The sequence below is a fragment of the Cydia fagiglandana genome, chromosome 15, assembly GCF_963556715.1.
Source record: "Cydia fagiglandana chromosome 15, ilCydFagi1.1, whole genome shotgun sequence".
Classification (NCBI taxonomy): domain Eukaryota; kingdom Metazoa; phylum Arthropoda; class Insecta; order Lepidoptera; family Tortricidae; genus Cydia; species Cydia fagiglandana.
Genome location: NC_085946.1, coordinates 849,752 through 877,256, shown reverse-complemented (window position 1 = coordinate 877,256; position 27,505 = coordinate 849,752). Strand labels below are relative to the sequence as shown.

General features: G+C 36.0%; 1 protein-coding gene and 1 long non-coding RNA gene across 3 annotated transcripts in view; both read left to right on the top strand.

Annotated features, from left to right (window-relative positions):
• The window catches only part of LOC134671176 (connectin-like), a 112,954-nt gene extending 87,621 nt beyond the window's left edge, over positions 1 to 25,333 (top strand). Inside the window, exons 2-3 of one of the 2 annotated variants that reach the window (XM_063528955.1) lie at positions 1,936 to 2,991; positions 24,815 to 25,333. In XM_063528955.1, coding sequence (XP_063385025.1) covers positions 1,959 to 2,991; positions 24,815 to 25,221 — 1,440 coding nt within the window. In that variant the 5' untranslated portion in view covers positions 1,936 to 1,958 and the 3' untranslated portion in view covers positions 25,222 to 25,333. Of the gene's footprint in view, positions 1 to 1,873; positions 2,992 to 24,814 lie in introns of those variants that run through there. The other variant, XM_063528957.1, reaches the window with a different exon arrangement.
• LOC134671188 (uncharacterized) overlaps positions 1 to 27,505 on the top strand; it is a 279,400-nt gene that overhangs the window by 131,734 nt on the left and 120,161 nt on the right. The window lies entirely within an intron of this gene.

Below are 27,505 nucleotides of genomic sequence, written 5' to 3'. Positions count from 1 at the left end.
CTGAAGCGTATATTAACAAGTTTAAAGTACACTTTTCATTGTCTTGATCCGTTCTTTTTAGGAATTTGACTATGAACATATACGCACCCATAGATTGGCTGATATCATAACTAGACGGACTTCCCTTAAACTGCATGGGAAGTCCGTCTACTCGCCGAATTTAAAAAAATGCCATTAATTTTGCTTAATTTGTGCTTGAAATGATCTGTCACTAAGGCTAAACTATTAATTATTAAATTCTTCGTCGTATGCGATTACAAGCAGTAACATAGGTCAATAATTAACGGAACTAGATCACTCCAAAGTCAAAAAAAAAAAAGTATGCCGGACTTCGCCACATTGACCTTACTAATTTTGTTGTTTCAAATACCTCTTGGCCGGTGTAATACATAGTTTGAGAGTCCCAATTTTTGTGTAAGTGTTAGTAACAAAACATTTTATTACTGTTACAAAAAAATTGCTTTTAGTGTAGGTAACTAAATGAATGAATGAATGAATGAATATTTATTTATTACGTGTAACACATGGACACAATTTTTATTAGTAAAGCTTACACACTAAGGGGTTAGTAGGTACAGGGTTATTTTTTTTAAAACAAAACAACACTGATGGGGGAATGCAATCCCTCACAGTGTAACAAGTAGGGACAGTCAACCCTATCCGCTATCATGCGAAGGATGCTGTTGGGACTGCCACGCACACGGCGCACCAGGGATGCTGCGCGTGCACGCATGGTAGTATAGAAACAATCCACGCGCGCCGCCGCGAACATCCCTGATGCGCTACAGAAACGAGGCAGCCCCATCAACACCCGGAACGCATTATTGTACTGAACCCTAAGGGCCCCATGTGCCCGTTGCGTATACGCCGCCCACAGACTGCAGGTGTAGAGGGATGTGCAAAACGCGTTAAACAAAGTGACCTTCACCTCTTTAGAGCACCTAGCAAATCTGCGGGCGATCATATTCGCCCTGACCGACAGGGCCCTTCGTTCCCTTTCCATGTCCAGGTCGTCTTTGAGGTCGGTCGCGATCACATGGCCTAAGTACTTAAAATGGTCCACTCTATCTATAGGGGTACCATTGAGGCAAATGGCAGGAACTTCCATTGTCTTCTTGCGACCGCACTCAAACACCATGAACTGGCTCTTGGTTGCGTTATATTTAAGTCCATGATCTGAGACATACGTTTCGCATATTTTTAACAACTTGCGCAGCCCACACACCGACGCGCTCAGCAGCACCATGTCGTCTGCATAACTTATGTTGTTGACACAAACTCCATCCACATGACAGCCGACATGGGTTCTACTGAGCGCCTCGATTAGTCCGTTAACATACAGGTTAAAGAGCGTAGGTGAGGTCAACCCCCCCTGTCTCACCCCGCACTCCAACCTGTACTCATCAGATAGCACGTCTGACCATCTAACGCTGTTGACCTGGTTTCCATACCAATACTTAAATATTCGAATGGTTTCCTCCGGCAACTAAGCGCAACTGAGATGCAAATTAGAGTGATATCATGACAATACTTTATATTATGTTTAACTGAATGCCGCTGCCATTTTTTTATTTATTTAGGTAAACTAACCATTACTGCAACATATACAACAATATTTACAATTGAAGGGATGTTTACAAAAACCACATAACTGCTTAGAGCGGTTGACACTTTTTAAAGAACATTGTTAATAGTTTCAGGTGTCAACCAGTGTAGTCAGTTATGTTGTTTTTGTAAACATCCCTTCAATTGCCACTAAACATACAAAATATTAAGGCATTTACAATAATGCCTACATGTTAGTAAGTTTTTCAAACACCTTCCCACAATTACTTACTTTCCTTTAATGGAACAATACAATAATTGCCTTACATGAAAACCCCAGCCCTTGGCCTTCACAGTTATTATGCAATTAACAATAATTCATTGTTACAGGTAACAATTAAACCGGTATCGAAATGGAGCAGATAACAAAACACCTCGTAATTATGGCGGCGCTAACGATCGCCCAGCCCGCCATCACCGCCAAGGACGACCACCAAATAGAGTATTACCACATGCCTGTGTTCACCAACATCTGTGACATCGTCGACAGGAGATCCCTAGTCCACTGCTACTGTGACAGTACCAAACCAAAGATGGCCACCCGCGCAGACTGCTGGATATTCACCGGGGGAATCACCCCAGAAGACCCCATCTGGCCAAACTTCTCCTCACAGTCCGAATTAGAACACCTGATGTTCAACGTGCGCTCAGATGAAGCTCTAACCTTCATACCGGCCAAAGCCATCGTTAGACTCGAGAGACTCAAACACATATCTATACAATTTGGAACGATACAAAGTGTACCACCTTATGCGTTCACCAACTCTTCAACTTTAAGACAAATCAGCTTAAGATCCAACAAAATATCTATCCTGGAGCGACATTCATTCGCACAAATGATGATGCTGTCCAATCTAAGTTTGGACGACAATCAAATCACGGAACTGAGACGCGACGTATTCTTCGGACTGCCTAATTTACATGTCTTACATTTATCAAATAATAATCTAAGTTTGATCCACGAGGGATGCTTCAAACATCTGAACAATTTAATAGAGTTGAAACTTGATTTGAATTCCATATCAGTTGTAACGAGGGAAATGTTTGAAGGGCTGGAGAATTTATCTCGTTTGAATTTGAGGAGCAATCGTTTGACTATGATAGGTAATTTGGCGTTTAGTGAGCTGTGGGGCTTGAAAGATCTAATGCTGGACAACAATGCGATCGAGTACGTCTCGGAACGTGCGTTCGGAGGTCTGACGCAGCTGCGGAAGCTTACACTCTCCGGGAACAAATTGACGGCCTTCTACGAGGACATTCTCGAAGACATAAGGAGCCTAATAGTATTAGATATGAGGGACAACCTCCTGGAGTCGATGTCTTATGAAACCATTAGGCCGGTCGTCGAGAACGGGAAATCCGCTTCGAAAGCGGTTTACTTGGACGGTGAGTTCAAATTTAATACTATGGATCGTATCGGGATAGGGTAATCTTCCTTTCATTGCGTCCTGATACTGTATAGTATTGTCACCATGTCTTGAAATATAATTCAATTGCTCTATTTACGAATGGGAGACACTGAAAAAAGGTAGGTTTGTTCGAAAAGCCTGAAGGCTTCCAAATATCCATAATTTATATACAAACAATTTGCAAAAAGGTTCGAAGCATTAAGATAAATCTCTGTTTGATCTGTTTAGAAATAATATCATAATCTCATGAGAATATACAGTAAAGAGTTTAGGGTAAAGCGCTAAGTAACTTATGTATTTTTCTCTTCGACAGTAATAATGTTTAACGACAAGATCGTACATTAGACGAATAAATAGTGATCGTACATCGTACTATGTACCTAAGTTAAGTGTTTTTGCTTGCTACGTCAATACTCAGCTAAAAGGTCACATATTTTTAGAATAATACCTATATCATTTAGTTAGTATTACTATTTACGATCCTTTCGTGACCTAAGAGAAGGCACCTACGCGCCGCTAGCAAACTTAAGTATGTTAAGGATTTATGGGCTTATTACCCAAAAAAGTATTGCAATATACAGATGGTTAAAATATGAATAGACTCTAAGGGCCAGTTGCACCAACCATATTTGACAGACTGATCGTGATCAACGTTAGCCGGCGCGCCCCGGCGCTTTACTATGAAACATTCCATACATAAAAATTTAGCAAACTCTTTAACAATACGAACAGTTTGGTGCAACCGACCCTAAATGAAATACTTATTTGCACGCGCGATTAAGCTTCTTCATCATCTTTGAAACTTTCAACGCATTTGAGTAACAACTAAGTTCACGTCAGTACGGCTACCATCAGTAATTTACTTTCTATATATCCCTTTCGTACTAATATGTCAGTACGAGCAAGAAAGTAAATTACGTTCACGATAGCGTTTATGTCAATGGCAAACTGATGGTAGCCGTACAGGACAATAAATAAATGTGATTTTCAGAATGATTCTCGCTTCGTTTTATTATATGGTGAGAGCACAATATAATTTGTAAGTATTTGTTCTGACTGTGCTAATATTTATAAGCATAACATGGCAAAGAATGCGCGTATAATCCAGTTATTCCGTACGGTGGTTGTCTCACGATAAATCACGCTGCGGGCGAGTAAGTGATGTTCCAATCCTGTCCCGGGATTATTCCCGGAAAATTGCTCATATTACCGAGAAATATAGGTAACGTATTGTGTTTTAGAGAAACATCGTTGTTAAATAGCGTAAAATATTATGAGAAAATCTTGCACAAATCGACTTAGTTCTACAGTAAGCTCTTGTATTGTGAGTACTAGGCAATAGGCTAGGAATAAACACACAAATAAAATACCCTTCGAGCCGCGACCTCCTGCTTCTTAGGCAGGGTAACTACCGGCTAGGTGACTAGGCCAATGATAAGCTAGGATAATTCTAAGTAGTGTCCATGTATGCATTTTATAGTCACCATCTATCGGCCCAATTGAAACAATGCTTATAAGATGTCACAGCAATACGATACCGATATTTCAGTGTCAAATGTAACATTTCTTCAACCAAAAAGTTACTTGTGGCACTGGCAGGTCGGTATTGTATTGCTGTTTTATTTTACCTCTATAATCATTGTTCATATTGGGCCGTATATTATGCGTCCGATGATACTTAATATTTAACACTAAAATGTTGACAGTTTTTAACATATCGATGCACAAATGGGCCAATTAGAGTCGCCGTATTCCAATTGCCAGGCAACTAAAATTATTTGTATGCGGCGACAGACTAATGCAATTACAGTATAAATCTAGTGAGAATAAAATTATATCGGACGCACGTTACATTTATTTATTATTCTATAGGTAGCGTAAAATGTGCATACTTTGCTCCCCACTGGGTAATTGTGCTCCAACATTTAATATACGTAATTACATTAAAACGACATATATATGTCGCAGTAAGATAGATAAAGCCGTTATATAGTTATAACCCTAGGGATATAATTATATGACGTAACATAGTTATATGAAAGCGTTTCATTACTATCTTACTAGGTATATAACTATAATACGGCTTTAGTTTAGTGATATAGTTATATTACTGGATTAAGTTTAGTGATATAGTTATATTACTGGATTAAGTTTAGTGAAATAATTGTAGGTAGGAGTGCAGCGGTGCGGCGGAGGTATAGTTATATCCCTAGGGATATAGTTATATGCCGTATAATACTTTTTAGCAATATTACGTAAAAGTACAGGTCGATTCACGAAAGCTGGCGCGAGATTTCTACTGAGTGACAGCTATTTTCATTGAAATTCTGTCAAATCTCGCGCCAGCTTTCGTGAATCGATCGCAATGCCTCATAAACCCTTAAAAATAGCAGCATGAAAATATATATAATAGTTATCTTAGTAGGAATATGATTATAATACGACATATAACTATATCCCTAGGGATATAACTAAACCTCCGCCGCACTGCCGCACTCCTAATACCTACAATTACTATCTTACTAGGAATATGATTATAATACGTAGTTACGTACTATACGGCATATAACTATATCCCTAGGGATATAACTATACCTCCGCCGCACCGCTGCACTCCTACTTACAATTATTTCACTAAACTTAATCCAGTAATATAACTATATCACTAAACTAAAGCCGTATTATAGTTATATACCTAGTAAGATAGTAATGAATCGCTTTCGTATAACTATGTTACGTCATATAATTATATCCCTAGGGTTATAGCTATATAACGGATATATCTATCTTACTGCGACATATATACCATATGATAGTAGGTAGTGATGGTATACTTTTAAATGGGCATATACATTATATCAAAGTATATCCACCACAATGAAATAATTTTAAATTACGAATTTTGTAACAAAGTAGGCACATTTTACGATAGGTAAATCAATTTGTTTGCGATTGACAAACGGCCGTCAGTCCCAAAGATACCGGCAATTGCCCAATGATCCCGGAACGGCACAGCCCTGGGTCGGATCGTTCGTATATTTCACAAAGAGTTCCTATAAATTTTCGGGCGCCATCGAGTAGCGTTTTATTCGTAAACAGCGTTTCTTTATTAGCTGCTCTACAGCGTTTCTGTTGGTTATTCATGAATGAGCGTCCGGGTTCGGATGTTTAAAATTAAGGGAGCATCCTTGCCCTAGTTCTGTCAAGTTCTGTACTGAATGAACGTGGTGTTTTTTACACCTTTAGCCATATTTTGTGAAGTTAATATATAGGTCATACTCGTATGAGAGAACGAAAAGCTGTCTGTCTCTATGGCACTAATTTGGATATAGAAACAAAGCGTTACGTTTCGTAATCTATAATCGATTGTCAGCTTGACGATTGTCATATTGGCTAGACCCCCAAAGCAACTTTTAAGCCCTATTTTTAGGCGGTTCAAACTCCTTAGAGTAATTAGCAATGTATCGAATATTGCTTGCAAGTTCTTGAATCTTATAATTGAACACTTTACTTAGGATTAACCCCGCCGAAAGCATTTGGCTGTTTCAAATTTGCTGATCAGATGCAGATGTTTTGTATGGGAGAGCCAAGTTTTTGCGATTTCAGGGTTGATCCTATATTTAGTAGGGTGCATTGGGGTAAATGCGAAGGCGGGGTAATTCCAAAACTGGCAAAAATCCACTAAACTAAAAATAGTTCATACTTTAGCAACACTTACGCCGCTGCAGCGCTTACATGGCATCTTGCGTTCTGTTGCTACAGTAGAAAGTCTTTCTAGTTTAGTAAATAGTTATTTGCCAGTTTCGGAATTACGCCGCCTTCGCATTTACCCCAATGCACCCTATCTATTATAAGTTGTTAAAAATTGCTCAGTATGAGTATGATCTATTTATTTACCTCGCAATATTTGTTAAATGTTGAAAAAACAATTAGTATTTTGGCTAGTATAACTGTCGTATTCTTCAACGTTATTTTTGATATATGTATTTATTTTAAAATTTGTGAAAGACAGATTTTTGAAAAAAAAAAAAACATTTACTTATTGTCCATTTTATGTACCCACATATCACCTTAGTAAGTTTAGAAAACCTTATTACATTACCTTATTTTAACATATATTCCAATAAGGGAAGTTTTGACATAAGTAGGTATATAAATTTAAGATTATTGTAGATATAACGTAACTTTTCATAAGGCCTGTCTCGTGGGGTATGCATGTGGGTCAGAAATGTCAGAATAGATGCATGAGTTTCGTAAGTCGAAACTACCCCCCAAGAGACAAGAGGGAAAAACCTTATTAATAAGTAGTTTTTCCAAGAAATTATGTATAACCTTATATTTTTTTATGAAATACTTATTTATATTTGTGGTCTTAAGCGGTACCTACTATTATATAATTTATAAACTGAAATAGATGTCATATACGAAAGGAAACGTGACTTATATAGTTCGTTAAAATTTTACGTTAGATGGCAAATTAAACACAATAGACATTTTTTATAATGTCATGCAATATTTTTTATAATTTATTATTGTAAAATTACTTAAATTGATAATACACTCTTTTTTGGGCAGTCGTGTAAAAGGCAACATTAAGTATCTGAAAAGTCATTTACTTCGTAGACTAAAAGTATGTCTCAGAAACTCAATAATTATATTAATACCTAAAGTGCAATTAAAAAATGAAGACTTAATACAATAATATATTTTATTTAAGTAAGTTAAGCCATTTGAAACGTAATGAATGAGGCCCGTCTCATGTATATTAAATAAACACAAAAGCAATTTACACTTCCTCGTTCGTATTCGTATGCATAATTAAATGCATGAACGAAAACCATTTATTTCAGACTGCTGGGCCCATAAATCTTCAAATGTCTTCAAGACTAACATACATAGGTATATCATATGGTTGCTTGTGGCTATATGGAAGCCGGAGGGCTAGTTATATTATGCAACTACGCGCGGAAATCGATGACAACGAGTTTAGCATATCTCGGAAAATATTAGATGTACAGAGACAATTCTAGTGTCTTATTGTAGCAAATTTAGTCTACTTTAAAAACGACCTAGGAAGTTACTACCAAAAACTAGTACTTTAGGGTTATAATCGCCCAAATCTAAAAAAAATGCGGTTTATTCTATTTTTGACAAAGTTGCGTTCGGCGCTCGAAGTCACAAACTTGGATTATTCATTGGGCCAACATCATAAATAAGTCTGCAGAAAATCAGAACTACCGGATTTGACGCAAAAGAACCAGGTTACAAAATTCGACAAAGTTACTGGATTAAATACCTGCGAATTATATGCGACCGCACTATGGAACGACGCTATAGACAAGTGGTGGGACATGAGGATGTTCTGTTCGTCGATGATAACTTTTTATGGTACTGACCAAAGATTATGGGCCCGATTCGGATTTTGAAATAGATATCTATTAGATATATTTTAGACACCACCAAGATACGATAATTATATGTTTAAGATCAAAATTTGACATTTGCGCGATTCTGGAGATACTCTTGAACGATTTCCACAGGATGACATCAGTCCACAGGATATTACTTAGAGATCCAATTCACATCTAATAGACTCTATCTAGCGTAAAAGTGACATTGGTTGCCCGAATTGCGCTGCAAAAGAGAACTAGTTGATACCTAAACTATAACGTATCTAGAATGGATCTAGTACGTGTCGTCTCTTGTCTCTCTCGAATATCTTGAAGTTCGAATACGGCACTATGAAATTTGGAGATTGCTCAAGACCGAGACGAATGGAAATCGAGGGGGGAGGTCTATGCCCAACAGTGGGAACCGTATAGTATTATAATAAAGGATGACTGACATTAGACCGGGCCGTGTCCGGGCCGGAGCTTCCGGAGCTTATTTTTCTATGAATATGACAGGCGTACACGCGATGCTTTCTATAGAAAACGATGCGCTAGAAGCTCCGGCCCAGACACGGCCCGGTCTAGAGTGAGTCATCCTTAATAAAAATATAATGCCATATACCGACACTCGAACTCAGGACTGTCAGGTGCCACAAAGTTACGGACTTAACTAAAGCTCAAATCACTTTATTAAATACCGTAAAATGTTCTTACTTCTGTGAAAAAGCAAGATTTATCGATATGACTTGAAAATCAAGTTCCTTACACGGTATTAAATCAGTTTTATTTCCGAAGGCACTAAAGGAGATTTACGTTTAGGCATGAGACTCGAATATTTATCATTCTTAGCGAAAGGAAGTGAAGACGAATAAAAACTGAAGCGAGGGCCCGGCTTGCAGGCGGGGCCCTTTTACATATAATTATGGGGAAAAATTCACTACCTCGAGCGGAATTCGAACTGGCAACTTTTGGAATACCATGCAGACGGGTCGCTATTGATTATACTTAAAATCAAGAGACTGTTAGTGTTGAAATCAGTTGTGATATAATAGGTATATGAAAATTGTCATTCAGTACATATGGTCCTATTTTTCCGCACTAGTGCTTTGCAGTTGCAGTACATATGACCATTGAAACTTTTGACATACGCACTTTTTGTGCGTATGTCAAAAGTTTCAATGGTCATATGTACTGTAAAACGTTGTACGATACACGTGCGAATAGGTAATTCGCCACTCGTTTCGAATTTCCTCTTTTCCGCACTTGTGTCGTAAATAACTATTTTACCTATTTTTTTTCTATTAACTGAAAATATAATCGACGTTACATTTGGTTACAATAAGTCGGACCAAGCTAACTCTGCATGGCATTTGCAATCATAAGTGTGGAATGTCGTAATCTATGTCACATTTTTTTTAATATGACGACTGTAATGACACTTCCTCACTTTGTTCTGTTCAAGTCGGTGCAAAATTAGCTTACACGGAGAGATAAACTACCAAAGATATAAAGCAGATAAGTAAACAATTTTCTAAATTGAATTGTATTTATTGAAGTAGAGAGTAGAAAGAAGATTGGGTTTATTGTTTGTGTTGTAGCCACCATCAAGCCTTTCGTCGGATTGTTTGTCTTTATGACAGCTTTTATTAGGAAAACACATCTAAATTTACCGTAGTGTGCAATCTGAAGGAAACAAATTAACTTATTATTAATAGAAGCGGTGGTGGCCGAGTGGATATGACGCCCGACTTTCAATCCGGAGGTTGCGGGTTCAAATCCTGGCTCGTACCAATGAGTTTCTCGGAACTTATGTACGAAATATCATTTGATATTTACCACTAGCTTTTCGGTGAAGGAAAACATCGTGAGGAAACCTGCATACATCTGCGAAGAAATTCAAAGGTGTATGTGAAGTCCCCAATCCGCATTGGGCTAGCGTGGGGACTATAGCCCAAGCCCTCTCGCGCATGAGAGGAGGCCTGTGCCCAGCAGTGGGACGTATATAGGCTGAATTATTATTATTATTTATTAATAGAAATATAGCGTTTGTTATGTTTTAAGTTACAACAGAAAAGGTATTTTGCATAAAAAAGTAAATCTTCATGTGCCACAATAGATTTCAATTACATATTTCAACACTGAAACAGTCTCTTGATTTTAGTTCAAATAAACACATAATATCGGCGATATTAAACTTCTCAATTTTCTTATATTCTAAGATACTTACAGGCCTATTCGGATTTCGAGATAATCACAAGATCTAGAGACGATTTAGAGATCAACTAGATCTACATCGACTAGATGTGACTTGGATATCTAAGTCATAACTTGTCGAAATCGTTCAAGAGGACCTCCAGAATCGCGGATACGTCAAATTTGACATATCTATCTTAAAAAATTATCCATATCATAACTTGTTGAAGTCTAGTAGAGACCTAATTCATTTTCCGAATCGAGTCGTTATACCGATACAAAAACGAGGCTATAGCGATATAATAGACAGAACTCGACAAACTGGAAATGCAGCTGAAGCACGTACTCGTATCTAATAGGAATTCTGTGAAGTTTACTGGCAAAATAAAGCAATTTGCTGAACAAATACTGTTTAAACACTATAGACAAGCAAGAATGGCTGAACCTGGCTGAACTCGCAGAGCGAGATTTTCTACACCATGAGCGGACGCGGGTTAATAATACCCCTTACATTTCATTAAAGTGTCAAAAGGGCCTCTACGCACGCCTCCCAAAGGTCCGGAACACCATTGTTCCGTGATGGGAAAGACATACTCGTGCAAATAAATAATTATTTGTGTATCTCCATTTTGGATTTCACGGGCCTATAAATCCCGGTCTTTTGATAGGCTTGCGTGGGGATATAGGTCCAACACGTAGAGGCCCTTTGGAGAGCTTTAATGTCATGTAGAACGCCTGCTGGAACCTGTTCACAGGCGCAACAATAAACACCCATGAACCGGTCGCACCCGGCATTGGGACTAGGTATATATTGTTGAGAGCCTGTTGTGCCTCACTGCTGGGCAAAGGCCTCCCCCGTTTTTACCATTCCTCCCGGTTTTGAGCAGTCTTCGGCCATTCTTATAAAACAAATATTATGATTCAAATATCATTCTGATTTTAGTGCACGTTCGAATTGGCCTTTAAATGAAAACATGAAACGTTCGCATAATCAAACCAGAATTAAAGTTAGATTGCTTCAATAACAATCAAACTGATTGTATTTCAATATTAATATAGCATTTAAATGTTTACGAGGAAAAGGGGATCAAAAACTTTTCGAATATTCCTTTATAAATACTAGTAAATCCATTTGTAATGGATTTCATGTCTAAAATTGGTCTGGTCTCGTCAAATATACGTTTCAATAAAAGAATAGGTATCTAAAATTGTTTGATGTTGAAGTTTATAACAAAACTGACATTTTCCTATTTTGTTCAACTTGGTTACAACTAAAATACATTGAATTTACTTATTTAAAAGTGAAATAATTAGAGCTGCCACGAATATTCGGCCATTTTGCCGAATATTCGGTATTCGGCCGAATGTTGCCTACTATTCGGCCGAATACCGAACATCTGTTGCACCTATCTAAAAAGAAAAATTACACAAAAAAATAACCAAAAACTAGCTATATTTAATATTTAAAATGTATTCTTGGAAAGTAGTTATAGTGCGTCAAGCAAATCTTGTCAGTAGCAATGTAAAGCAAACTAAAGTAGGGCAACACTCAAAGAGTAGTATTGCGCTAAGAAAAGCAGCAATGTACAATGTACATCGAACCTAAACTTTTTTTTCCGCTGAGCGCGCCCGTCAATTCAAATTGTCACTCGCGGATTCTCTATTGGAAATGTTTGAAATTGTTATTAATAGGTATGGACGGACAATTTAAAAGCGATGTGTGATGTTGATAAAAATGATTAACTAATTTGAAGATCTCAAAATAAAATTAGAAGTGGACTATGCCGTTAAACAAGAATGTATGAATAAAATCATTGCTTCAGCAGGTAGATGTCCTACTACTGGATTTTAATATTTTATTAGATTTCTCAGTTGCCACCGTAGGCATTGTAGGCATCTTAGCTTTGATTAAGCACAATCTTATTTAATATATTCGTATTTAATGGTGACACAGCAGAAATATCTCTTGAAATAGAATCGATTCAGAATGTAAACAAAGATGATGGCTGTCATTCGCGATCCACATTCCACAGATAAAGCACAGATGACACGCGATTTTCGAATTATTCGAACACAGTGTTGCTAACCCGCGATTTTTCAAATTTGCCGCCGTTTGCTACTGACAAGATTTGCTTGACCCAGTATAAATACGCAGACACGTTTTTGAGCATTTGTTGATTGCAAAATATTTTATTTTTATCATGGGTCTGATTTCATTGACTCTAACTACATTCATTCATTCTGTTCAACATAAAAATATATCCTAGCAAACTTTGTGCTTTGTTGGCGAACAATTTTCATAATAATTGTGACTCAAAATGTTCGCATGTCATGCCGAATATTCGGTATTCGGCCGAGAGAGGGCCCGAATATTCGGTATTCGGTATTCGGCCAAATTCACTATTCGGGGCATCTCTAGAAATAATTCGTCCCTTGGGCAAGATTTGGGAATGGGACTTAGACCGTAATTTCTCTTTTCGTTCGTCGTTTTGACTTAAAGTTTGTATCAGGCCGTAGCTGCCGAAGCCTATCATGGCCTCAGTTAGGTACATATATCGGGCGGGGCATGTAACACGAGCAAACAATTAAGACACTTTGTTCAATAAAAAATACCTCTCGCAGTGTCATTGACCGCCGGCATCATGGGCGGGAAAGCAATATATATTTTTTACTTACTTACTTGTGCTAAGTGTCCTTTCTTTAGTATCTGATGGCACGTGGGCGTAGGTCGGAGGATCTTGAGGGAGTCGGAGACAAACCAGCGTGTGCTTCTTATGGTGTATATTCGAAAAGTGGCATGAGTACATCACAAATTAACTAGCCTAAAATAATTAAAACTAATTACAGCGCCACCGATGCACTTTGTAGGGAACTAACTAGGTACGTTATGTAGATCATTAAGCCATCTAGGGTTTCTAGACTCGATAAAGTACTTAAGAGGTGAGATAGATGGCGCTGTTAAATATACAATTTAACAGTATCTAAGGATAAAAAGTAGAAAAATTTGCATCATAAATATTTCAAATACAATAGTGGCTCACATTACTCCTGTCGTAAATTTTCTCAATACGAGTAGATGTCATTTAGCGAAAGTGAAAGCAGGGACATTTCGCCACATTTTTATCTTGAACCACGAAACTTCCAAAGCTGCAAATACGACTTTTATGCGATCATAAATCATAATCCCTGTCGTTGCGCCGGTATACGGACGGACGCGTCCGCGGGTTCGGATAAAACCCATTTTTCTTAGTTCAAACTATCTTGCAGCACTGCGGCAAATGTTTCTAGGGTTGTCGCTCGCTTCCAACTAGAATAACTGAATTTGAAAATTAGACTATGTACATTTGGTATGAAAACTTTGTGTTTTACCTATAATTATTCCTGGGAGATTTTTTAAGCTTTTACGATTGTCAATTTTAAGTGTCATTTTAAAGATACGAGACTTATAAACGTAAATCCGAGCAAAAAGTAAGAGACACGGCCTGATTAGAACTTTAAGGATGTCAAATATTACGACTAGATACGATATGAATTAGATATGTCAGTGTCAATTAAAAGTGACGTTATTTCAAACAAAAACGTTTGACGTACCTATCTTAAACTTCGAATCGGGCCGTTAGATAGGTACCTATCTCCAATAAAACGCGTTCGGAATAGACGAACAAAACGCTCTGATATTTATATACCTACCTATATCGGCTGAACGCCATTATTGATTATTGATTTTTTGATAACAATGAAAACTGTTTCTAATACATTATAGTTCTCCCATGTTCTCTTGCACCCATTCGAATGTACAACAGACATCAGAATGATAACTGAATGATGCCATTCAGTTACCGTGCGTCTCACTCACAACAGCACAAGCGAATGCACGATAAAATGACATCAAGATTGTGATGTCAGTGTTCGAATTGGCCTGCTAGTGGAATTAAATGATGAAAGTTATGGCAGCTGCATTGCGCTGTTTTATTACCTAGCTAACTCCTCGGGAGTTTTAAAAGAAAATATCATAGGCTACAATCCTTGAGCAACTTTGGATAAAACCTACTTTTCTTAGTCCAACCACACCCCGTTATCAGTGTTGCAGATTCATTGAAAACGCTAGGGTTGGCACTTTACATTTAAATTTTATTACATGTGCCTGGGCCCAGGTATACCTACGTACCTATAATAATTCGACATGGTGTTTGAAGTTGTTAACAAAATAAACCTCTTTTCATCCGGTAATTAAAAAAGGATATATTGCTTTTCAGTCTATAATATGTCGTAACGTCATTTATGTGTCAAAACTTTAATTTATGTCGTATATGATTCGTTCTCAATATTCAGTTAAAGTCATGAATTTCCTAAATGATCACTTAGAATTTTCCCGGTTTAATACAGAGTTGATGGCGAAATTAGAAGTAACCCGAATGCGACGCGGAAATGGTTCGTGAATTTAATACCTTGTACAAATAACAGTGTAGGTATAAATTAGCTAAAATAATGTACATACATACAGTATTAATTTTCGAATAAATACTTAATTATTTCTTTTAAATCAAATTTACGGGTTTGTTCTGTTACAGATAAAAATATGATACATTTGTGCCAATGCACCATAAATTTTAAAGTAAGGTGCCTTCGGTTCTTATTAAAACATGTTGACATATACAACTATGACGATTGTTGGGATGAAGTAGTTAAAGTGTTCAGAAAATATACAACAGAATGTGAAAATGGATGGACAAAAGGGGAATTCAACTGCACGTGCAATAGGGAGACATCGAAATTAAGAAAAATGCTTATGAAAATATCACCTCAACAAATGGAACCTTTTTGGATTGAAGTAGTGAATTTGATTGAAAAGTATTTAAATTAGTTTAGTATATATATCCTTAATTAAATTGCGGTTGTAAATCCACAACATCCTTTTATTTCTCGCATAAGGGCCCTCGAGATAAACCTTATCCATCAAAGCAATTACTGGCCAGTTGTTCTTACTCACAATGTCAATCTATTTACAACATTGTCTTTTGTTGACTTGAGTGCTTAGATGGACGTCATACTTAAATCGAAATAACTATATTCTTAAAAAATATAGCGTATTTCTGTACACTAAGCATGGATAATTATCTGAAGGATAACGTAGAGTTTGAAACCCATGGGCAGACTATATTTTGTAAGGTATGTGATATAGAACTTAAACCGAAAAAGTTTATTTTGGAATCACATCTTAAAACTCGAGGTCACAATGACAAAGCCGGCAATTCTCCATCTTGCTTTGACCTGGATTTTGAAGCTGAAAATTTAGAAATTCAAGATTCCAGAGTTTTTTGTAAATCTTGTAATGTATCTTTATTTTTCTCCAAGTACAGTGTACAAAAGCATTGTGATACATTAAAACACAGAAATATAAAGAATATGCAACCGGAATTCAATAAAGATTTGACTGAATTTTTGGTTAATTGTAATATACCCTGGAGCCAATTGGATAACCCCAAATTTAGAGAATTTATTCAAAACTGCTTGACGCATAAATATGGAAATGACATCAGCCTTCCGTGTGAGTCTACATTAAGATTAAATTACTTGCCAGTCATATATGAAGAAAAAAAAAAGATAAGAATAGATTTAAAGGACTCCTACATATATTTGAGCATTGATGAGACTGAAAATCATGGAAAAAGCATCGCCAATGTCATTATAGGGAAGATGGATAACTGTGTCTCAACACCTCGAATATATGCAAGTAAAATTTTAGAAACCACAAATCATAGCACTGTGTCAGATTTAGTAGTCGAGACTCTAAAAGACCTGTGGGGTGGCAATTACGAAAATAATCTTTATAAGCTACTAATTTTAACAACGGATGCTGCCCCGTACATGATAAAGGCTGCAAAAACTCTTAAAGAGATTTTTCCAAATATGTCTCATGTAACTTGTATAGCCCACGCATTGAACAGAGTAGCTGACACGATAAGAGGTATATATCCAAATGTCAACAAATTGGTTGACAGCGTCAAAAAAGTATTTAGTAAATCGCCAAAACGACTTCAGAAACTGAAAGACATGTTTCCTTCAATTCCAAAACCTCCCCGTCCGGTCATCACAAGATGGGGTACATGGCTAGAGGCAGTTACCTATTATCAAAAATACTTTACTGAAATCAAAGACGTAATAAATGAATTCAACAGTCGAGATGCTGTTGCCATAGCAGCGGCGAAGCGAGTTTTTTGCAGTCCAAATTTAAAGCACGACATTGATTTCATAGTTGATAAATTTTGTTTCCTAACAATTGCAATAGATCAATTACAAAATTCCAAATTAACGTTAGAAGAATCTATGTGCATTGTTATTGGTGTCCAAAAAAAGTTGTCTATGTCAAACCTTCACCCCAAAGGAAAAATTGTATATACGAAGTTGAACACAGTCTTAAAAAAAATCCCGATTTCAGTACAGTAAGAGTTATTTTAAATTTACTTAATAATGGGGAAGCTGAAATTACAAAATGCATTAACAAAAACACAGTGGAACATTATAATTACCTAAAATATTTACCAATAACATCTGTAGCTGTGGAGCGATCTTTTTCATATTTAAAATGGATATACAGTAACAGACGACAAAATTTAACGCCAGCTAATCTAGAAAAACTTTTAATAATTTATTCAGACAAGTAATGAATCACTACATAGTACATATATAAGAAAGTCACTGTAGCTGTCTGTCCGCCCCTATGTACCTATGCTTAAATCTTCAAAATGACCCAACCAATTGATGCGGCTTTTTTTTAGTAGATGGAGTGATTCGAGAAGAAGGTTTTTAAGTATAATGAATGCATAATACAGTAGAGGAACCCGTGATTTTCCCGTGCGAAACCGGGGTGGGTCGCTAGTATAATATATTAGAAGAAATAGTTTAGTTTTCTGTGTTTTTGAAAAAATAAATGTAGGTATTTTTAATGACTAATAAAATAAATTTACATTTTACCACTAATGAAAGTATACAAATGTTTTGCGTATGATATTTATTCAAGAAACAATATAATGTGATAGTAAAAAAAAATGTTTTATTTTACCTGTAAAAACATTCTTCAAGCAATAGTACACATGTTGCATTGACAATAATAATTGCATTGATAATACCTACCTATTAGGTATTTATTATTAAATAATAAATTAACAAAAGGTAAGATGATTATGTTAAAATATTTTTCTGTCAAAAATTTAAACAATATGTCACATTTACTCGACATACTAAATATTATGTAACAACCCTAGTACCAGATTTCAATGAATCTGCAACACTGATAACGGGGTGTGGTCCAAACTATCTTGCACTACTGTGAATATTATTAGGGTTGCCACTGAGAGTTTAAAAATTGAAATATTTTCGGGCGTCTGTAATTTTATACAATAGATTATCAAATACGTCTGTCAAAATCTGTATTTACAAATACAGACAGGTATATGTTACCTCGTAATAAGGAGATAATATATTAATATAGACGAGTACGATATTAATATGACGAGCTTTCGTGAATACCGTCAACAAACTATATTGCTGATTTATTTTCGATTGCAGTAATATTTTGCTTGTTTACAAAATGTACGCTAGAAGCACCAAACTGTGGGGAAAGTGAGAAAGTTTAACTACCAGTAGCTCTACTATGAGTTCCGTGAATGACAGTGAGAAGTGAAGATAGTGAGAAAGTTAAGGAAAATGTATGGAGTAATTGTACAGTGCCTCTACCGGTCACGTAAAGAACTAAAAATTTCAATTTGTACCATGAGTTACAAACGTTTTTACGCGAGTTTTCCATACTTGCCTAACTTCACACCTAAAACGCTCTCTTTCTAATTATATAATGAAAACTGAGCCAGAATTATTCTGCGTAAATACTTTACGCGAGTAAACGTGACAGATGTTATGGAAAAATACGTGCGTTTCCAACGTGACATTTCTGTCAACTTGTAAACACAACAAATACGCTGATTTTTCACGAATATTAATGCAATTTTCAACGTAATATGTATAAATTTATAACAGTATGTGAACTTCAAGCAAAACTTTAAGGGATAAATCAATTAATAGTTCGATAAAAGGCTGATTTAGTACAAAGGTAATGAGTTATACTTGACATCATATTTTCCTATTTCTACTGCTACATTTGCGAAAATCACATTGATTACGAGCAGTTTTTGGTTTTAGGCAAGAAGCTGATTGAAAACAACATTTCCATGAAAACCCGGATTGCATCATGTATGCATGTAGAAGTTACATATGTATTAAGAATTAAGGCTCAATACAAGGAGCGGTACATAGACATGTTGCTGTTTTTGTTGCTGGGTGCACATAACACATAGTAAGAATAAGACATACCGCAAGACCTATTATAATATTTACACAAGAATTGCTACGTATTTTATTAAGCATTATTATCTTAAATAAAATAAAACATACAAATGCTCTGTGGGTTTATTTATTTTTCTTTACTAAGTAAGTATTATTTTATTTTCCGTTGTTCAAATTATTGTGTTTGGTACCTAGGTAATCGTTTTTCATGTCAACTTGTTAACAGGAAATATAAAACTTTCTTCAAAAACTTTTGCTGGTGGTTCTGAATCTGAAAATTTAAATAAGATTTAATCACATTTATTGCCAAAAACCCGCTGCGTGGGTTCATTTTGTATTGGAAATGGGGCGCTTGGCACTGAAATATACTCGAGATCATATAGGTACTATAAAATTAAAATCGCTATTAAGGTCATACGTAGAGTATGTGCGGAAAGACAAGAGTCGTAGGTATAATGTATGGGCTCCCCTAAATTTCACGACTTTTCTCTTTCCGGACACTCTATTAGATAATGTTACTTAGCAGTAGGAGACGGCCGCTGTCATGATGCGGACTGAAGCGGACCATTATAATACATACCTATTTTAATATTTTAAGATTTCTTCTCATGTGTGTACTATTTTCATCATAGGTAATAAATATGTAGCCAAAAGTAGCCTGTATAACTAATCGCGCCGTATACTTTGCTTCCTATTTTTTAACACGCAATGTCATAATTTTAACTCGATTATTAATGATGTTTACGTAATTATCATATTTTGCAATTTTTGTCTTGAATACAATTATATTTTAATTTATACATTGTTTACTAACATTGATGTTTATTATTTTCGTAACTATGGCAACGTCAAATCTTTAAAAAATTGTAGAATGAAGGTTGAGTCAGTAACAAAGTGACAAAACTGGTCTTAGAGCATTTAATAACTGGAGTGGCCATTGAGTGCTTACTTTTAGGATTTAGGATTAGGGTTCCAAGCAGGAAAGAAAAGCTTGTTTTAACACCATATTGGTAATGTTTATTAATCTCAAGCAAGACTACATAGTAATGGCGTCTCATACGAGAAGAAAGAACACCTACATTTGTTTTATATTGACAACCGAATAAATCAAATATCAGAGTCGTAGTAGTCTCGTAGGTATACTCTTTATTTTTTCCTGACATTATTACTTACCCCTCTGCCGAAAAACATGCACAATTGTGCAAACTTTTGTATGGACTGACATGGCTATTTGTACGTTACGTACAAATCATGTAGAAATAGCAATACATTTGACGTCCCCTCCCCCGCAAAAATCGGCAGACTGTTTTGTAAAGAAAATGACAGCGATGACATCTCCCTTCTAAATGCTCTTAGTGGATGGTAGAGGTAAGGAATACAATCTCCATGTAATTAATAATGAAAAAGTGTCCGTCAAAAACCTTAAGAGGGAAGTATACTACGTAATCGTCCATACAAAAAGAGAAAACGTTTTTCCACTTATAAATACGAGTATCTTCCATTCCCCATGATTTTTAGTACGGTATTGATACAATGAAAAACTAGGTTTATGGGTTTTCTTTTTTTCGCTACTCTGGAGAGATTTAGAAAAATTATAATAGCTGACAGCGTGCCCAGTTTTTGCAAATATTCTCCCATAAAGGAGTTTTCTCATAAAGTCATAAAGGATTCTCCTTACCTCTACCCTCCATATTCACGGCTACCATCAGTATATGTAACATTACTTTCTGTGCATCTCACTTGCACTAATATGCGAGAGCGAGATGCATATATAGTTGCATATATAATTACGTAGACGTGAGAAAATGTGTCAATTTTGTTATTTAGTTCTTTAGGTGAATCCTAGAGGCGCTGTATAAAACTCCGATATAACTCTTGCTCTGTTTTTTAGTATACTTAGAAAGGGACAGCATCGTTTGGAGTGGAGTGAAGTTAGGTACATAAGACCGCAAAGAAACGTGAAACGTGACACACGGCACGTTTATTCACTGAAAGTAAGTGAAAAATACTCTGCCAACTGATGGTAGAGGCACAGTATAAAATATAAAACAAAGTAGATAAACGTCCGTCGCTACTCACGCGGAAACCGACCAAACGCTTCAACTTTATACAAACCTTTTCCAGAGGTGGTTAAAAGTTTCCTCTAATTTCGAACGAGAAGTTAACTAAAATAACTACACAACCTGCTTCTAGTGTAACAAAGTTTAAATAACTTTACTTCGGAAAAAGCTAAAACTGTAAATATCGAAATTGTACGGTCTTTATTTTTTAATTTATATATCTGGACAACTTTGGAAACAAGTCAAATTATTTCACTGAATATTCTGATTGTGTTCTTTATGTCGTCACACTACTCAGCTACAGACTGGTCACTGTGACTATAACTTTGTCGTTTCCTGCAGTACCTAATGCAGTCAACTGCAGCAGTATTGCAACGTGACAATACTGCCGATTGCATTACTGCCGCAAATGTCAATATCGACGTTGCTGCCCGACTTTTGCATTTGCGACAGTAATGCAGTCGGCAGTGTTGTCGTGCTGCAGTAATGCTGCTGTAGTTTGAATCCAGACGTTACATTTAGTCTGAACGTCACTTTAAACTTATTATAAATGGGTTTTATCTATAATATGGAGTGACTACTCTGAGCTGTCTACGGAACAGTCAACTAAGACATCTTACCTTTAAAAGAATGTAGGTTATGTGAGTAAGCAAGTTTGAGCAATCCGTATTGCAGGCACGGAATTGTTTAAGTATGGGCGGTACGTTTGGCAGCCCTAGTTCGTAACGGTTTCGAACGCGCCGGAATTCAAATGAACGCCCATTAAAATAGTATTAAGCGCATAACTATTAGTTATTTGCTACGTGACTACTGGTTGTTTGCAGTTAATTTAGGTTTTTATACTAACTAGTAGGCGTCGAATACTGATTGTTATTTTAAATTGCCTATTCTTTCATTTTTTTCGTACAAACGATGGACGGATAGTTTATTTAATTACACAAACGGGTCTATCGCGATATAATTTCATTGTTTTTACCTTTAATTCCGACGTTAATGAAATTTAATTATATCGCTGTAAACCCGTTTGTGTAATTAAATATGTGTACAAAACGCGAGAGTTTAAAGTCGGATAGTTTATTATAATAATAATATGTCGTACGGATACGGGTAAAATGAACACATAAGTATTAATAGATCCATACACGATATATTATGTCGTCATAATTTTTGTTGCCCCGGCTTTTGCTACTTCTTTACACCACCAGAGTCCAATTGGTAACCTAATCCTAAGAATTAGCGTAGGTACTGCGACTTATCCACTCACATGCTTTTGGTAACTGTAGCTACCAGCTGTCACCCTTATTTTTTTTATAATAATAGAGGTCACTGAAAAATATCAAGCAAGAGAGTGGGTATATAATATGACTTTCTTATTCTAAAAACATGTTTCCTTTAATTTTAAAATTACTTAGGGTCGCTGCTACAGTAATTGGCCACTTTTAACAAGTTAGTATGAAACAAGTTAATAGAAGTCTTATTGTCAAGAGTGGCCAATTACTATGGAGTGGCCATTAACTATATCATTCACCCTAGTTACTGGCGGTGAAGTATCTGTTTCATTATCGTTTATCAAGTATACCTTTTTTAGCAAATTCATAATTAATTTAATGAGCCTTTGTATCGTATTATGTATTTCCCAGGAAATATTTATTTACATACTTCGGCGTTGGGAATTAATTGAATATTTATTCTGATCAATTTTAATTAAATTAGACGAAGTGCCTTCCTGTTTACATACGTTATTTGTTTAAATAAACCAATTTTAGTACATTCATAAATAAATATTGGTTTCCATTAGCCATAAAAGCGGATACATGCTTTTGGGCATCCAGGAGCCATTCAGATTCAACAACTTATTACGGTTTTGATCTTATTTTGATACAGTTTATAATATTACATTAGTAAGTACAGACAGACTTCATTCTCATGCCGAGAAAAAATATAACAGAAGCAATTTAAACCCAAATTTAATTATTTACTCAAAAGACCAATTTTTGCGCCGCGTTATCTCTTGGATCCCTATTATTAAGAAAAGGGTAAAATTACCATTCCTTCGCTGAATAAACATTGCGCTAAACCAGTAATGTATTCCGACCACTTACCGAGATAAGAGCACTATTCAGATTTCACAACTTGCTAAGGTGTTGATTTTATTTTTAAAATTATATTAATTTTAGTATATGACTAACGAATAACGATAGTAGCAGACTAAAAAAACTGGTTAATAGGAAGGAGTAACATCTCTTAGCTTGAAATATTTAGGCTACAATTATGTTTCGCCAATACGTAGAAAAAACCGGCCAAGTGCGAGTCGGACTCGCGCACAAAGGGTTCCGTACCATTACGCAAAAAACGGCAAAATATTCACGTTATTTGTATGAGAGCTCCAGTTAAATATTTATTATTTTCTGTTTTTAGTATTTTTTGTTATAGCGGCAATAGAAATACATCATCTGTGAAAATTTCAACTGCTAAGCTATCACGGTCCATGTGATACTGCCTGGTGAGGTTTTTAGTTTTTTACCCTTTGGGTACGGAACCCAAAAAACAATACTTACCCAACCACTGGAACAATGAAAAAAAAATCACTAAATGAGATCTAAATCTCCATAAAACCACTGTCACACCACAAAGCCACATTCAAAGGCAGTAAAAGTTCATATCCATTACCGCAATGGTTCCTTATGTCACACGAGTCGTTAACTACACGAGCGGCATTTCAAAGGGATTTTATTGCAAGTACTTAGCTGGTTTTAAGTGACTCGTAAGAGTCATGAGGCAGTCATAGCATCAGCGTACATTTAAAGTACGGAAGGACAAAGATTAAAGTTACCGTTCGAATTAAGATTATACCAGCATTACGCCGTTCTGTTGCCACGCCAAAATAGTGTTTATAGTACATCTAGTGGTCCATTACAACACCCTGTGCTATAATAAACACGTTACGTATCTACATCAAAAATTTAAAGGGCCATATATTCTGTAAAACGTTGTACAATACACGGGTGAATAGGTAATTCGCAACGAGGTGGCGATATCGATAAAATCTTGTTGCACAAAGGAAAAACTTCGAAAGGCGACCTTAATACTATGAGGCTTTTTCTACTGGTCATTCTTAGGGCAAAGCAGAAAAGGCTGTAGGCTTTTTAAAGCCAAAGAAATCATCATTAAAACGAAATTAGTCCTAATAAACATAACTATATTACGTTAAATAAGTAACCATCTCTTAAAATGCGAGAATTTACGTTCAACTTTCTTGTCCCCCTGGGTACAGGCTTCTTTGAGCTTCCTAATCTATCGGATAAAGTATTTGGAAGTAAAACTGTTTGGAAACAGCCATCTCTTAATAGCTTTTGGGCAAACTGAAAAAGGTCCTCGAAGGATAAGGACGATTTAGAGATTTGAATTATCTATTAGTAAGCCGGTTCAGTAAATAGACTGATTCAATTTTGTTTTAATCATAATTTGCTCCAAAACTCAGGGATTATTTCAGTACGTACAAATTGATATAGCATTTCATGGTAACATAATACTTTTTTGTTTATTTTGTGAAAAACAAACGAATGCTGCAAATATCATATGTCTGCTCTGTGTAAATATGAAGGTTATAAATAATTGAATATACCTTTATATTTAAATTGTTTATACGACAACGGTTTCACTCGCTTAAAACAATTTAAAATATGTCTCACGAAAGTTTAATATCGACCTTTATATTTAACGGAGTCCCAATTTAAAAAAAATCCTTTGTTCTAACCTCGTAAACATACCTTTTGATTACACTGTACACGGATCCTAATTTACTATTTCTTTGCAGGCAACCCTCTTCGGTGCGATTGCCGGCTCTCCTGGATATACCTTTTAAGAAACGAGACCAAAGACAACACCCTGAAGCATGCCCTCGAAAAAATATCGTGTGTCAGCGATGTGGAGAAGCGGCCAGAGAAACCCAATGAAATAGACGACAACACACTTGCAGACGAAAATTACGGCGATGAATATTACGATAAAAATGACGATTATATTAATAAGGAAAAGTTAAAAGGGAAGTTTACTAAACTTACAGATATTCCACTAGAAACGCTTCCATGCCCGAAGGAGCTCCAAGCTGTAGATGAATCGTATGGGCATCCGATTCAGAATGAAATTAGATTGAAAGCGTTCTCGAAAGCGCGCTGCATCGCACCTAGCTTGATCCTCGTTATATTGGTAAAGCTAATTTAAATTATAAGATAAAATAATGACACACTAAATAAAATTATAGCCATTTGTACGTTGAAATCGCTGCAGTTGCTTGGAACAAACTTCATCTAGAAATCGTCTTGTGACCTTGAAATTTTTAACCAAAGATATGCCTCTTTATAAGCCTTGTACAGTCATAAACAAAACCCTTCTTTTTTGAATAAACCCTTCTTCGTTTCGGGTTTTGAATAAGTTAATACGGTTAAACAAAAAACAGATCTAGTGCAATAACAACGCTGCAATCATTGCTTGTACCAATATTCCAAAACGAAACAAAACTAATTGTGATATTAGACGATATTCCCACTGTTCTTGCCCATTTTGATCGTTAGGGCGTATTTACACTGAGTCAACAGCCTTATTCGACGCGGCACGAGTATAACACGCCGTTAAAGATTCGGCTGAATGAGTTTCCTGAATGGAAACGATTTAAGCTCCTCTGCGTCACTGAGCAGCGTATTGATGAATATCAATGTTTGTAATCATGTAGGTGTAAATCAAATGTGTCGGATTGGTACATTGTCCCCATTTTGGTGTGCGAAATGGCTACCTATGTAGCTACAAAGAGAATTTGTAATAGAGGAATATTGTCAAAGTTAATTATGTAGTCAGTGCATTTATAGCCATCTTTCGACACAAATGATTAAAACTTAACGCCATTTGACTTCGATCCTTATTCTTTCACGGATATATTTTGTGTTTTTTTAATGTTTTAGTTAGACCAAGAAAAGTCTGCAGAGGTTTTGGCAGCACTACGAAATTATAACGTATAAATAACACTAGCACTGCGTGCTGTCATAATCTCTGCAGACTTTTCTTGGTCTAACTCTACTGATAACATTGTTTTGACAGTATTTCGTTATAAATTAACATAAATGTCAAAATGACGTTTAACATTATACAGTGTAATGTGTGTGTGTGTGTGTGTGGGTCAAACAGAAAACTGTGTTACGTCTCTCCTGTAGACACAAGAGTTAAGGGCTATAAAGGTTATTTTTCTGAAAGAAAAATGTAAAGTTCGCGCAAACACACTAGTTTTCTCTCCTGTGGGCAATAGTTAACAGCTTGTGGGCATGTAAGTAATGATTTTATCATAGTTCTCTAAATAAAAGGAGGACCTTTTCACGTGGGTAAGGGTTAAATTTACCTTTATAGCCCTTAACTCTTGTGTATGTCTACGGGAGAGACGCAACACAGTTTTCTGTTTGACCCATATAGTTAGTTCATAATCGCTCGAACGCCTATTGGATTTGGATTAATCTATCATTGACGGTTAGCGGTGCGGTGTACTGGATATAATCTACCTTTGACGCCAACACCAGATTATATCTAAGGTTACCTAATTAGTTTAATAACTTACACGCGTATTCGGGAAACGAGATAATCACAAGATCTAGAGACGATATAGAGATCAACTAGATTTACATTAGATATCGACTAGATGTGACTTGGATATCTAAGTCATAACTTGTCAAAATCGTTCAAGAGGACATCCAGAATCGAGGAAACGTCAAATTTGACATATCTATCTTACAAATATCTTTAAATTATCCATATCGTAACTTGTTGACTGGTAAGAGGAGCAGAGGGAAGCCAAAAGAACGCTGGATAGACGAAATTCAAAAGAAAGCTGGTAGAGACTGGATCTTGAAAGCGCAAGACAGGAAACAATGGAAACTGATGGAGGAGGCCTTTACCCTTACTGGGGCCATGTGACACTCACGCACAGAAACTATAATTATTTAATTGTTATATAACTGTTTAATTTGTATTTATTTAATATGTTCAATTATGTTTTAACTATGTAGTTACATGGCAATAAAGGCTTTTTTATTTTTATTTTATTATAACTTGTTGAGGTCTATTAGAGATCTAATTCATTTTCAGAATCGAGCCGTTAGTCAGGAGCGATTAGGAACCTACTAGTTCTCTTACAATTTGGATTATCGCACTTAATAGGCACTTATCCGTCACATCCTAGCCATATCTGCCTCCATATAGATACAAAAGCTCTTAAAGGTATAAACTAACCCCCTTATTCATAAACGTTTACTAAAATGACAAGCCGATAATAATCGTTTATCCCTTTCCATCGTACCAATACGTCGGAAAGGGACAAACGATTATTATCGGCTTGTCAACTTTAGTAAACGTTTATGAATAAGGGGGTAAGCGTGTGAAATGTTTATCAGGAATGGCATGTGTAGACCACAGGATCACAATAACGGCAAATAATTTAAACATAAAAATAGTGGTGATGGTTGTA